General features: G+C 41.5%; 1 protein-coding gene across 8 annotated transcripts in view; it reads right to left on the bottom strand.

Moving 5' to 3' along the window:
• Nucleotides 1–10,810: 10,810 nt before the first annotated feature.
• Nucleotides 10,811–15,095, bottom strand: part of Cfap20dc (CFAP20 domain containing) — a 240,785-nt gene continuing 236,500 nt past the window's right edge. For all 8 annotated transcript variants that reach the window (XM_059274241.1, XM_059274239.1, XM_059274238.1 and 5 more), the window contains one exon: nt 10,811–11,281. In XM_059274241.1, the coding sequence (XP_059130224.1) occupies nt 11,169–11,281 (113 nt within the window). In that variant the 3' untranslated portion in view covers nt 10,811–11,168. The remainder of the gene's footprint in view (nt 11,282–15,095) is intronic.

Below are 15,095 nucleotides of genomic sequence, written 5' to 3'. Positions count from 1 at the left end.
TATTTCTTAAATTTAACATAATCTGGTCCAATCATTAGAAAAAGTGTCACTGATTTAGCCTAAGGAGCCAGTCTGGAACAGCACAAAGTTTGAATTACAGACATTACTTACTTAAATTACTCTTCATTTGCCCTTGAATAGGGACGTATGTATTAATTTGTATTAATAGTAAAAATGTGATGGCTGAGAAAACCCCACACTGTACCATGAAGGATAAAGTAGAAAACAAAACAAAATAACAACCAAACCATACCAAAACAAGCCCCCCGAAAACCATAAAAAACAAACAAAAATTGACATGAGCTGGTTGGTCAGATTAACACAGCTGAGATTCTTGCTTTGTATGGCAGCTGCTGGATTTAATCTTGGGATTTTTTTTTCTTGACTTAGGAGTAAGACTCTGAAAATTCATATTGAAATCAGTTCTTTCAACCATATGGTTTAGACCTGAATTATTACAATTACTGAATAATTCCAGTTTTGAACAGTTTCTGAAGTATCTAGTTTTCTACATAGTACCAAGTACTAAACCTCTGATTAGGATTGGCTCTATTTTCCAAAGTTCTCAGGAAATGTTGATTTTTTTTTTCTGAGCATGGGTATAAAGTTGATGCCCCTGTTTTCAGATTAAACATTTTAGAGCCCAGCCTTCCAAAGAGAATATGAAACTCTAACTTGCATACAGAAAAGTATGTGCATGTCCATGCATCCTTTCAGGAATAATGTAATCACCACTGTGGAGCATCAGAGTCCAAACCTGCAAGTCCAGGTTTGGTCCAGCACTTCAGGTACAGATGATCAGCATAGCAGGAGACATTCCCAGAGCCCTTCATACATGTTAAGTGCATAGTTCATTAGTCAGCATCCTGTTTGTCTCCAAGTTTCTCCTTGCTGAGATCAAATTGCCACTTAAGATTTTGTAAACAAACAGCTATATTCTTACCCAACAAATCAATATCACCCACTCACTTGCAGAAGTCTGTAGCCCTCCAAGACCCTGTGACTCAGTCTTTGCCTGGCTGATTTCTTTCTTTTTCTTTCTTTCTTTTTTTTTTTTTGGTGTTTCAAGACAGGGTTTCTTTGTGTAGCTTTGTGCCTTTCTTGGAACTCACTCTGTAGACCAAACTTACAGAGATCCACCTGCCTCTGCCTCCCGAGTGCTGGGATTAAAGGCGTGCACCACCAACGCCCGGCTGCCTAGCGTCTGATTTCTTGCATGCTCTTGACCTTTCTTCTCTGTCCCATCATCATGCTGTGCATTAATTGTTATAGTTCTTTCTTAGCCCAAAGTACTTCCCATTTAAGACTTTGTACAAACTAGATGGTAGGGGAGGGTTATGATCCTGAAGTGGTGACTTATGGGAGGTTTTCAGTTCCCAGTGTTTCTTCCATGTTCTTACATTCAGAAGAATGCTATGGGTCCAGCGAAGGTAAAAGCCAAAGCCTATGGTTTTGGTTAGTTCAGAATAAATGTGATTTTATGTGGAAGAAAAATAGCTTTAATCTCCTAAGAGCTAAAACAGATAGAAAAACCCCAAGGCTTCCAGGGAGTTTTAACAATGATACTAAGTCATGAACAGTTTGGTGACCTGACGGATCTTGGTTATACAAAACACTCTCCCACACACCCCTTTTCTGAGGCCAATTTCATTTTCTTCAGGTTCAGTTAGCCATGGTAAAGCATTGAAATATCACTATAATGTAATGAGTTCAGGTGTTTTGAGAAAGACCATTCACATAACTTCTATTGCAATCTAGTCTCAAATAGTTCTATTTGATTTGTTATTGTTAATCTCTTACCGTGTGCCTAATTTATACATGAAACCTCTTCACAGTTCTGTAATACAGGACAAAGGGCAGCTTATAAGGAGTCTGGTATTAGTCATAGTTTCAGCCATTCATACGGAGTCTTGCAACACACCCACCCAGGATGAGGGGGGACCCTTGTGCTGATCTCAATAGCCTAAGACAGTGGCTCCCATCACTTTCAAACACTCACTTAATGCACGCATCTTCCTTCCTTTATTAATTTGGAAGCTGAGACCCAGATATGTCCAGGAACATCTGACAGCCAGGAAAGAGAATGAATGCTTTGCCTTGAAATGTACACACAATGAGCCTGAAGAAAGCAAAACAAGCATGTTTCTAGCAGTAATCAACCATAGTGGAGCTGACCTCAGCTGTCAGGGTGCTGCTGAATTGCCTACAGATGAGATCCACCTATCAGTCTGCTGATTGAAACTGTTGGATGTCACTGGCATTGTATGCCTTTGGGAATCTCCAACCTGCTCATTCTAGTCCCACAAGAAGTCAAGAAGAGAAGGTACGACGGGCAAGGAGAGGTGGCTTGGCCAGAAGGTTTAAGCCTTGGATCCATATAAGGACCATTTTGGGACCTTGCAAACATTCTTATGTCAAGTTATAACCCCAGGCTAGAGTAAGGAGGTAGGAATATCCAGAAGTGGAATCCAGGATGCAGCAATTTGTATAGAGTTCCCTGAAATTCAGTGTGTAACTAAGGATGATAGCCACTATATTAGACTAAAAACAAAGGCAAATGAAAACTCTCCAAAATTATAAATCTAAACACTGATGTCCCTTCTGTATTAAGGCTGTAGTAATCACCAATGATAATTCATTTGTCAGGATGTCTGAACTCAGCCCTCCTCCTCTTACCTGGCTTTCTCTTCCCATTTCCTTTCCGTTTCCCATTGCTTTTCTCTTTTTCCTGTGGCAGGGACCAGACCTAGCACAGGCTAGGCAAGCACTTGTCACTGAGCTGTACCCCTTCTCTACTTGAAGCATACATAGATTATTTTGCTTTTAAAAAGAGGAATAAAATTTTGTGGCAGATGTTCTTGAGAGTTCCTGAGTTCACTTAGGATGCATTGAAATAAGCTAATTAAAGAGACACTGCTTCTTAACACTGTCCATGTCTAAATACCTAGGCACATTTTATTTTAGTTTTCATGATTTTTACAATTATTTATATGTCAAAAGTCAAAGAAAAGTTGTTGGAGCCCACCTAGATTTTCTAGTGGCTTTACCCAGCAGGCCTGAGTACTAAGTATTTGGAAGGGGCTACGCTTGGCTGTAACTAGCAAGGGGGAGGTCTTTTGCCCCTCCCTTTGACATTGTTATAAAAAGCCCTTTGGAATAAAGCTTTGGGCTGGGGGATAAGGATCCAGGCCAACCTGAGACTATTCTGTATTTTCTCTGTTTCTCTCCCCTCTATTTCTACCTAAGTCTCTTATCCCTCATTCCTCAAGGGTCTCTGGGGTAAATAAATCTGGGAGCTGGTCTCCCACAAAAAGTCAAGTATTGGGGGAAGGATATTATACTTACTAAAAGTAGCAAAGATGGTCCACTGGCAAAAGAAAGCTTTCTTTAGTAGGGCTGGCTGAAAAGTTTTAAGAAAAATTATAACATGGTTTTAAATGTATGATTCAGTTTTGTAGATCATACGTTCTTTGGCTTAGGTGTGGGTTGTGTGTCCTCAAGGGGCTTGCTGTGTATAGAGGGTTGGTATCTCTGGGGTAGTACTACTGGGAAGTGCTAAGCAGCCTTGAAGAGCCTCCAGGAAGCTCCTTAGGCCACTTGAGGCATTTTCACAAGAGGGCAGTGTGGCCAACACACACTGTCTACTCCTGTTGTAAGGTGTAATTGTTTGCTCTTGACATGTGCTGTGAAGCTATGAAGCTAAGGGAGTATCACATGCCACAGAGTGTGAACTATATGAAAGGACCTTCGAACTTTCAAAAATGTGTGTCAAAAGCTCTTTCTTTCTCACTAAGTAGTCAGTATCATGTATTTCATTATAGTGATGCAAAGTTGACAGATACAGTACAAAAAGCAAATGGTGAGATTTGCTTGATATTCTTTAATTAAGATAATTTTTCTTCAGGAAGATATAAAGCAAAGCTCAGGGCAGTTTTAATCCCATCCTTTGACTTACTGATAGATCATAGAAACTATATTAATAGAAATAATTCTATTTCGTAATGGCATATTATCAGAAATTAACAAAAGTAATTTCCCCTTCTGGACTTCTTGGGCTAAATTCTCCCAGATGATTTTCAATAATTAAAGTCCCAAGAAGAGCAGTTCCCCAGTGCTTTTGGAAGTATCCACTATGGCAAATTAGAGATAATTTCTGATCCATAGGTTAAAATATCGACAATACTTATTACTATTAGAAGAAAGCTTACATGCTTAGATCTTGCCAAGTTCAGCAAAAACACTGACAGTGATGAGTTGGGGTGATGAAAACCAATCAATACCATTTCCCACACTTCACTTCTGTAATGCTTCACAGAATTACAGGTGATTAACTACAGAAGAATATGTCAGCATCGGGAGGCAGAGCCAGGCGGATCTCTGTGAGTTCGAGGCCAGCCTGGTCTCCAAAGCGAGTTCCAGGAAAGGCGCAAAGCTACACAGAGAAACCCTGTCTCGAAAAACCAAAAAAAAAAAAAAAAAAAAAAATTAGTGTTATCTGTGGCCTATGTTTATGGCAATTTAATTCTTATTAAGTCAAATTATTTTGACTTAATGTGATTCTAAATTATATTAAAACCACACAAACCAGAACCAAAGTATTCATTAAGATGTAAAGGTGCAATATACATGATGAATGAATTTTCACTTAGATTTATCCTTTGTTAGAAGTTAACTGTGTTACATACAGTTATATTTGTGCATAACTGAAAACAAGAGAACATATCTTTACTGTGGGTAATGGAGGTCTCAGCTGGGGAATATTGAGGTTTCAGTATTCCTGGTTTTGGATGAAAAGTGAGTCTGAAGAATAATCTTGCAGCTGGTCAGGAATCTGAGAAATATCTATCCACTACAGAAACCAAGAAGCAACAACTATTCTAACCACTCCCATCCTGTTGTGTGGCTGCTTCTTCTGTGTTGGACACTAGCATAGCTGTCTTGAATCAGTGTGGAGAGTGAAGTCCAGATTAGCATATAAAGAAAAGCCATGACAGAGATATAAAAATCCACCCACTATGGCAGCTGAGTAGCAGACGGAGCATGAGCAAAAATAGCCATTTATACAAGTGACCTATAAAGGTCTCAACCATTGGGAACAAGTACCATGGAGCCTTTGACCTTTCCTCAGCCCTGGCGCACTTCTAGCCTAGGGAATGCTTTCCTCCCTTTAATAAATCACTTATCCAATATGTCTCCTGTAGCTAGAGTTTTCCTGCCTGGCCCACAGTCAGGACAAATCTCTCTCACCTGCCAGTCCCACAGCCACTCAGACCTGACCAAGTAAACACAGAGACTTATATTGGTTACAAACTGTATGGCCGTGGCAGGCTTCTTGCTAACTGTTCTTACAGCTTAAATTAATCCATTTCTATAAATCTATACCTTGCCACGTGGCTCGTGGCTTACCGGCATCTTCACATGCTTTTTCTCATCATGGCAGCTGGCAGTGTCTCTCTGACTCAGCCTTCCATTTCCCAGCTTTATTCTCCTCCTTGTCCCGCCTATACTTCCTGCCTAGCCAACGGCCAATCAGTGTTTTATTGACCAATCAGCAACACATTTGCCATACAGAACATCCCACAGCAGTCTCCATCCAATTTCTTATTCTGGGCCAGAAGAACATGGAAATCCCAGTGGATGTCTACTGGACTCAGATCCCTGTCTATATCAGGAGAAGCTGTGATCATTCCTACAAGACTTCATGAAATCAGGCCCATTACTATCCCCTTGGAGAGTATCCTTATCTGGTCACATAGAACGTGGGAAGTTGGTAGCAGAGAGGTATTGTTCAGTAGTGTAGCTCCCTGCAAATTGCCCACAGGATCTACAGAAGTGCAATGTTTTGTGAGTTACCCCTGCTGTGGGTGGGACTCTTCAGTGGTATAGCTGCCAGTAAGTTGCTCAGGGGACTTCCTGGTGGTGTAGCAGCTTCTGAGTTACCCATGCACCTGTAAGAACCCCACTTGTTTCATTGGTTCATTAAACTGGACTTGGCTGGAATCCTTTCTTTGGTTTGTAAGTGCCTTTCCTATTTAGGGTGAACAGATCTATTTTTAAAATTCTTCCTAAGAAAAATTCAGGTGCCATACCCCCACCCCCAGACACACAGACACACAGAGACACACACACTCCTCTCCCCACATTCACCAACTGGGAACCTTTTTATAGAGACAAATGACAATCCCATCACATGTCTAGTGCCTCCCTGCTCTGAGCATGTACCTCTTCTCCACTCCCACTGTGTTTCCTGATCTGGAACAGAAGTTCTATTTCTTGGAAGGCACACTGGGCAACGCTGATCCTTGACATATAATGGCTGTGAGCCCATCAAGTTCCCCTCTGACAACTGAAGGAAGGAGCTGCGTTGTGAAGGAGAACTGAGAACGGCGACCCTGGAATCCTCATCTGAAGTCCTCCAAGTGGGAGAAGAAACCACCGAGAAGTGAGGCATCATGGATTAAACTCTGCCCTCTGCAACTGAGTGTCTTTGGGGAATCAGCTTTCCAACCTGCATTGTAAAGTCAGAGGTTTGTAGAAGTAGTTTTTGAGTATTCTCACCAATTAGATGATTGCACCCCAACCTGCCTACTAGGAGAAATAGAGAAAATAGGATCCTATGACCAGCTTGTCTGGAATGCAAAATGAATGACGTATGAAACTGAGATGCTGCTACACAAACGGGTGCATAGCTGATGCCGAACTTCCAAATTCCAGCAACTCCAGAAGACTGAGGCATCACATGAAACCTGAGTGAAACAAGGTTTCTGTCAAGTTTTCTGTCACTGCATGGTTTTAAAAACAACAGCCCAGAAACCCCCAACAGCTAGATTTTTAACTAAAGCCAAAAGAAATTTTAAAATTAATTCTTTTAACTAATTGTTCTTTGAGTTTTTCACTCTGTGTTGCCAGTAATCTTGTTTCTTAAGTTTCTATAAAAAAGTCCAAACCAAGAATGTGTTTTAAACAAGTGATTTGAACAAATTTAATCTAAAAAATATAGAGACACTATATGGCAAAGTATTTTGCCAAACTCTGCATATGCATGTTAGTCTTTTCCTTCAATAGGAAACAAATAGGAGGATATGATATGATGCATTGCTGACAGTTGCTTTTTCATAATTCATATTAATTGGGATCTGTAATTCAATAATCATTTAGAGACATCACTAAAAATCATTGTAAGTTGCATTCTGATTAAAGGAAACAAGAAAGTAAACCAGATGCTAGATTGAGAGCAAATTACCTCAGGATATGGCTCCATATTGAGCCCATCTGTTTTCAGTGTCCATTGCAGCCATCAGTTCTAGATACAAGTGACACACACTAGAAATTAAGGCCTTGGAAACAAGTGGATGCTATGGAATGGCTCTCACCGGCATACGTGCCATTAGCCTTCCCTGAGACTCTCAGCCTGGACCACAAAGTAAAATTGCTGTTTCACAAATTCCCAGTGTCCAGGTGTACTTGGGACCAACCAAGTCAGACTCTGTGGATGTAGAATCTCAGTGTAGGTTCCCAAGAAGCTCCAATAGGCAACAGAACTTGATACAGTGAAGTAAAGCCCAGCTAGTGAATTTCCAAAAAAACAGAATGTACTATTTTGGCTTAAAATTGGTAGTGTGACATCTATTTACAGTTTTCTACTCTTCTGTAGCGAAATGCCCATCTGCTACCCTTTAAAAAGGACAAATGCATAGGCGGATTAATCAGACCTTGTGGTAGCCACCTTTGGAGTGGTATCTCAGCTCACAGGGGCTTCTACAGCCTTTTTCCCTCATCCACAGAAGAGGTCCTGGTGCCCCTTGCCTCAAAATTGACCAGCTGTTATCCTGAGTTGCATTTCTGAATTGAACATGGAAGCTAATATTTCTCCATGGTTGGTTATGGAGGGTAGTGTCCTGGCCTAAGGACTTTGTAATTAAGAGTTATGAGGAGAGAGCTTCAGAGACAAAGATGAGGCAGAGAGGCAGAGATAACCTTCTAGGCTTCCAGGGTAAACTTGGTTGGTGTTTGTCTCCTTGACCCCCCTCTCCATAAACAGCATCCTTTCTCCTTTATGTAGATGTAACCGTCTTGTTAAATAAGAAACAGAGCCAATGCAGAGATGAAAGCCCAAGAGCTAAGAGCTAAAAACCTTACCCTTCACTGCTGCTGCTGTCCTCTTTAGCCAAGAGACCTCCTTCCTGTTTGTTTGTCCTTTTTATTGACTTTCTATTCTGCTTTCTCATTGGTTGTAAACCCAACCACATGACCTCCTCGTCACTGCCTATCTGTCTCCAGGTCTTCTATGGTTGGTATTGAGATTAAAGGCGTGTGTCTCCATGCTGGCTGTATCCTTGAACACACAGAGATCTGCCTAGCTCTGCCTCCCAAGTGCTGGGATTAAGGGCGTGCACCACCACCACCCAGCTTCTGCTATGGCTTGCTATTAGCTCTGACCCCCAGGCAACTTTATTTATTAACATACAAATGAAATCACATTTCAGTACAAATAAAATATCACCATACCTTTCGGGACTCTTTACCCTCATTCCAAGGGCCCTGTGGAAATTGGATAAGGCAGGCTTATTAGTGACGTTGTCTGATATCATCAGAGATCTGAGGAAAAAAAAAACTCTTGGGGGTTCCAGGTTCTTATTTCCTTGAACAAGAAATGTAGAAGACACAGTTGTAACAGGAGAGAAGATTTGTTAGACAAAGATACACTTGCAGGGAGACAGCAGGCTGGAACAGAGAGAGTGCAGCAGGCGGGTTTTTGGCCCATTTGTACTGCATGGGGTTTTTGGCTTCTTGGGCTCCCAGTGCAGACTATCTGGCCCAAGCTCTACATACGGACCTGTAAACTTCATGTGTTACATATCTCACTGGCATCTTAAATCTCCAACCCAGGGGTGTGCGTTTTGGTATTATAATAAGTCAGAATACTTCATATACTCTGGAATGCCACTGTGCACAGTCAGGTGCCTGCTTGTTTTAATGGGTCTGGGCTACAAGTATGTTCCTAGGTTTCCTTTTGCCAGTTTGGTCTTCCCATATGTCAGCTGATAAGGCTTTTAGGACCTTACTTTGCCCTGTTCTCCTCCTTCATTGGTTTCTTGCTCCTTAAGGAGAAATCTGAGACAGGAAAAGGTACCACTGCCATTTTGGTGACCAACTGTCATGAGGCATGGACAGTTGCTGCAGCTCCAGGGATAACACTGCAGTTGCCATGACTCCCACCCAGATCTCCCGCTTACTTTTTCAACCAGTCTTTGAATCTGAGCTGAAGGCTGTATATGCTTACTAAGAATGAATCCCAGTAGAGTTTACCATTGTTCTTGGGGGTCTCATCTTAAATTTGCCTGGAAACTTGGAAGCATCCTGCTTTGGGATACATGATACATTCTTGTATCTTTACCCTCCTCCCTAATAAGCAGCTTATGTTTTTGATGTAACTGCAAGTCGTAACTAACATAAACTTTTGAAGGACATGATCTACATCTGTGGATGGCCTCAAGACTATTTAAAGTAGGAATAAGGCTTTTTAAACCCCATTTCAGTCTTAAAGCTCTTAATCAGGATAACTCCAATTTACATGGTTCTGGTGGCTCATGCCATCAATCCCAGCATTCTAGAGGCACTAATGGATGGATCTCTGAGTTTGAGGCTAGCCTGATCTACATAGTGAGAGTTATAAGCCAGCCAGAGGGCTACATAGTGAGACCCTGTCTCAAAAAATAAAACAAAACAACCCCCCCACAAACAACTCTAAATCTTTTATAATTTTTGCATACTCTATGAAGCCTTGTTTTATTCATTTTCATTTTGTAAACATGAAGATATTTGAGAGACATTCATAACAAAGGCATAATTTGAGAAAAAAGATTAAAAGCTTATCAAGCAAAACATGGCTTTAAATAATGTATGATCCTTTGGACAGGAGCCCAATCTGCTTGTGGAAAAAAGTTCTTATTTCCTCTATCAAGCAACATTAAATGAAATCAGAGCACTGCTGTTAAATCCAACCACACACCAATAACTTTTGATTTCTAACAGTACCTTTCCTTATTAAAAACCTCTATGAAAAAATAAAACACAACTGTTAATAAGATATTCCCCAGCTCAGTCTTAACGTACTTGGCATGATTCAAGGCCATCTATGTGAATGCAGGATATGTATACTTCTTGCTTTGGGACAAGCAGAGCTGCTCTGATGTAGCCTTAAAGACAAAAGAAAGCCACCCAGGTCTCTCTAGTCACACATCATAGAAGTGAGGTATGAAAGGGTGTTCAGATGGCAACTGCTTGTGAAATTTGGATCCATAGAGCTCAAGTATCAGAATTCGAAAACAAGTGGTAAAAGAGGATAAAAGCAAGCACATTGCTGAACAGTCTAATATTAACATTGCTGTGAGCTCTGCAAATGCTCCAGGTGCTAGACTGCAAAGACATAGTGGGTCCCACACCCACAAAACCCGATCCCCAAATCTGACTAGCTCATGTTTCCTAAGACTCTAAAGAAACAAGAGGTTGCCTAAGAATAATCTGGTAAAGACAACAGGGCGAAAAAAGGAAGTGGCCTTTTGACCACTATACTTTTTTTTTTTTTTTTTTTTGGTTTTTTCGAGACAGGGTTTCTCTGTGTAGCTTTGCGCCTTTCCTGGAACTCACTTGGTAGCCCAGGTTGGCCTCAAACTCACAGAGATCCGCCTGGCTCTGCCTCCCGAGTGCTGGGATTAAAGGCGTGTGCCACCACCGCCTGGCTATACTTTATTTTTAATACAAACAAACTATAAAAAAGGTTTCAGACATCTTTTAAACAAGAATATACTTTCTGTAAGTGTATCAAGCCATCATTTATTACAGATTAACACTGGAAAAATTTGAACAAGTAATTCTTAATTTGTTTATATAACATAATGAGACTTAAGAGGATGGGAATGAACAACTAAGAGCAAATTCAAAACCTGAAATCTGGTGTCTGTATTAATTCCTTCACAAGTTTCAAGTCACACACAGCTACAAAGAGAATGCAGGCGTTCTTAACATTGAACATTATCTACAAAGAACTTCTTTCCAATCCTTTGGACTCCTTGGGCCCACCTACACAGGTCCCGGTGCCCACTGTGGACATCATGCAGCTGGCATGTTCCATCCTCTGTGGCTGCTTTTTGTCCTGGGGGTGGGAGCTACACCAGTTCATAGTATTTCCCAGTCTGAGGGTCAAAGTAGCAGTTGAGACATGGGTCATACAACAGAGTCAGCACTTCCTCATCTTCTTCTGTGCTCAGGTCCTCTTCACCTGTGAGCCAGGAGAACCACAAACACATTAGCTATGGGCCTGGCACAGAATTCCTAAAGTGCCACCCAAGAAGGCAGTCACGGCAGTGATCACCACCTCTCAAGAAACTTTATTCAGACAAGGGTTAGGTTGAGAAGGAGGAACATGGTAGAACTTGGATTCACAAGAGCAGTATACATTTGAGAAGAAATGCCAGGGACTCAAAGGGCCAGCTCCACAATGAAGGACAAAAAGCAAACAGGGGGCTGGAGGGATGACTCAGGGGTTAAGAACATTGGCTGCTTCTCCAGAGGATCCAGGTTTGATTCCCAGCACCTATGTGACAACTTGAACTCTCAGTAGTAACTCTAGTCCCAGAGCATCTAACACCCACTTCTGGCCTCTTTGGGCACTGTACACATGGTACACAGACATACATGCAGGTAAAATACTCTTATATATAAAACAAACAAACAAACAAACAAACAAACAATAACAACAACAAACAAAAAACACCAAGCAAAAGAAATGGTATAGAGAAAAGCCTGAAGGAAAAAGAATAAAGTGGCAGAGTCAAAGGACCAAAAGTCACAGGCCTTAGGATCAGGAAATACTGGATGATATGCAAAACTCAATTACCACAGTTCTAAAGTCCTACATGTGCCAGAGCTCTGTCTAATGCAGAGCAGTGTGAGTCCAGGTCAGAATAGAGTCTTTATTCATTTTGTTCCCAAAAGGCTACCAGACAACTATGCATTTAAATGATGCCATTTACAAAGCTAGGATCCATAACACAGAAAACATACGAGGTGGGCTGTCATTTTCTTTGTGGTAGGAAGGTATAAGCTTGATGGGGATATAGACGATGGCTTGATGGAGGGAACATGCATTGCCCAAATCATTAGCAGAGTTTCCAATAAGTAGTATGCAAGTAAAAATGTTTCATGAGAATACTTTCTGAGCTCCTTTGTGTGCCCAGTAGTATTTGGAAGAGAGTCCTGTTTCCTCAGAAAGTCTGTCTTCATGTCTTCACTTCTGAGTGAGAAGGATGAGGCCAGGCTCAGAGAAAAGGAGGTGGTCAGGACATTTTTCTCTTTATTAGCCTAGCCCACTAAAGATCAAAGACAAGTGGGCTGTGAGCTCATCAAGGTTGACTTCCAAAGGGCTTTGGCAGTGAGCATGAGAAAAAGATCTGCAAGTGACAGAGGTTCAGTGAAAACCGTGCATGGTTCATGGATGTGTACATCAAAGATCAATGTCTGGTGTTATGCTTAATTGCTCTCCATTTTTTTTTTTGAGACAGTATCCTTCACAGAACCTGAAGCTCACTGATTTGGCTGGACTGACTGGCCAATGAGCTCCATGGATCCACCCATCTCTACCTCCCAGTGCTGGGATTAGAGGTGTCCACTCCCATTCTCGATTTTTATGTATGTGTTGCCATCTGAACTCAGGTCCTCATGCTTGTTTGGGAGGCACTTTACTGACTGAGCCATTTTCCCAGTCCCCAAAACTGTTTCTTGAGGCATAAATAAAAGCTCATCATCTTTCTGGAGTGGGTACAGAATTATAATCTCAACAATCAGGGGTTGGAAGGCCATGCAATACCCTGACTTAAAAGTAAAGTAAAATAAAATAAAAGACACAAAGCCCATGATCCTAAATGTTACAGCTCAGTACAGTCAGGTGGTGGTGGAGGCTTGCATGGTACCCAGCTACATCACAGCAAGCTGTCACAGTTACCATCAGGGCATTAGCAAACTGGAGTTAGGTTCGTGGGTATATGTCCACATGATGAGCAAGCCTTTGAAGCCACTCCATAGCCCATCCTTCTTGTTTCCATCCAGACCATCTACCATAACCCTTCCTAGAGCCAGACCCTGAGCCCTGAGGGCCAGGTACACAAAGACTATAGGAACAGGTTTGTTCTTAGGGAATGTTGTAAATATGCGATGGCTTGGTTCTTTTGAGTTGAATTCTGCACCAACAGTCCTTAAAATTGGAGCTAAGGGGAATGGATGTATTTGCCCTGCTGGTTAGCATTTCACTGAATGAGCCCCTAATGGTCTGGAAAGCACTTTCTCTAGTTACTCTGTAAACAATCATTGCAGGATAGAATAGGCAGGTGTCCATTATGGTTTCCATCTTTCAGAGGAAGCCAAGGCCTGCAAAAGGAAACAGCTTGACGGAGGTTGCCTGGTTGTGATTCAGAGGCAGAGCCTGGGACAGAGTCAAGTTATAAGGCTTAAGCTTAGTGTCCCTTCTCATATACTCTTGTAAAAATTAATCAATACGCTATTAATCTAATTGCTCCTGTGGCCTGGGTTCCTACTTATTAAGCAAACCAAAGCCCCAGCTCAATGTATAAACAGACAAATAGGACTTGAGCCCTGCTACTGAGAAACTGCCTAGCCATCCTTGAATTGCCTTCCACTTCAGTCAACCACAGTTATCTTGGTCTAGTTTTCAAGGGCATATGTCAAAGTTTCCTTTCCCTTGCTCTCACTTGAGCTCCCTGGGCTGCAGATTGGTGGTGACCAGTACCTGAATTCTCTCTGCCCAAATAAACTCTTTAAAATCTCAATGTGCCCAAATTTAGCTTTTAACACCATGTTTGATGTTTTTGTGAAGGGTGTGGAATCACATTTAATTGGGAATTTAAACATGAGATAGATTAGAAAAATGTAAAGGTGACCTACATTTTCAAATATTAAATTTATAAGCAGAAGAAATTTGACTTCTCATACTTCAGAACCTGCTGGTGAATATGACAGAGTCTGTTGTGAGACCAGGGGTAATGAGTTCAATAGGCCCAAAGGAAAAGAGCAAGCTTGGTGACAGGGGCATTACCCCTTCTTGCTTTAAAGATGAGAGGTGGTATAGTGTTAAGATTTAGAGGATTTAGTGGGGGTTCTAGGATGAGGCAAGAAGGCTTTAGGCTTTTATTTTGGCTAAGAACAAAGAAGAATTCTCTTAGCATTAGAACTGACCAGTAAATGCAAATGTGTTCTAGGGAGGGCAAAGGCTAGGGCAATACTTGTATAGGATTTTGCAGATGAATCTACATAGCATAAAGGACCACATCCAATGACTCTTCTGATGAGCTTCTGTAACCTTGGACTACTAGGGTTTATATCCTGAAAAGTCACAGGACTTTGCTATCAACCACATTGAATTAATAGTGGTAGCCAACCTGGGTACTTGGCACAATTTTTAATGAACAGGAGATCTGAGAATGAATGTTGCCTTCCCTTTATTTCTTTTGTTGCCTTAAGGATGGCCTCGGAGGCTCTGCTTCTATCCTGTTTCCTTCTTGTGGAGAGGCTAAAAGTTGCTTTCCAATAGATGGGACTTACCCATACAAACAAAGCAGCCACAGATGTTAACAAGGAGTTAACTGGGTGTTGCTTCTCTATAAGGGCTAAAAATATCCACGGTTTCCAAAATCCAGCATCCCTGGGGATGGGGATGGCTACCTGAATGGTGGCTAGCTGCAAGTTCATTTGCCTCTTTGGACCAGGACAATCTTTTAAAATTCCTGCTTCACAGAAGAGTCTGTAATATATTCTGCAGAACACAGAGAAAAGTGACTGATGAACTTTGCCAACACAAGGCAGAATAGTCCTTCACATTTCCTGCTTCACTGAGAAGTCTGCCTGATATTCTAGCCTGTAGGCTGAAGATCAATGCCCCAAGGCTGCAGAAAGAACTTTGGGTGACTGTCTAGGCAGTGAGATGTCTCTGTCATTGCTAGAGTTTTGGAAGTTGTTTGCAATGCACCTTTTGTTTACTCCAATAATATTATCCTTCTGAGGTCTTTGATAGAATTGAAGAC

This window comes from Peromyscus eremicus, chromosome 9 (genome assembly GCF_949786415.1).
Source record: "Peromyscus eremicus chromosome 9, PerEre_H2_v1, whole genome shotgun sequence".
NCBI classification, from domain to species: Eukaryota; Metazoa; Chordata; class Mammalia; order Rodentia; family Cricetidae; genus Peromyscus; species Peromyscus eremicus.
Note: the sequence above shows the minus strand (reverse complement) of the source record. Positions and strands in the feature narration are given on the sequence as shown.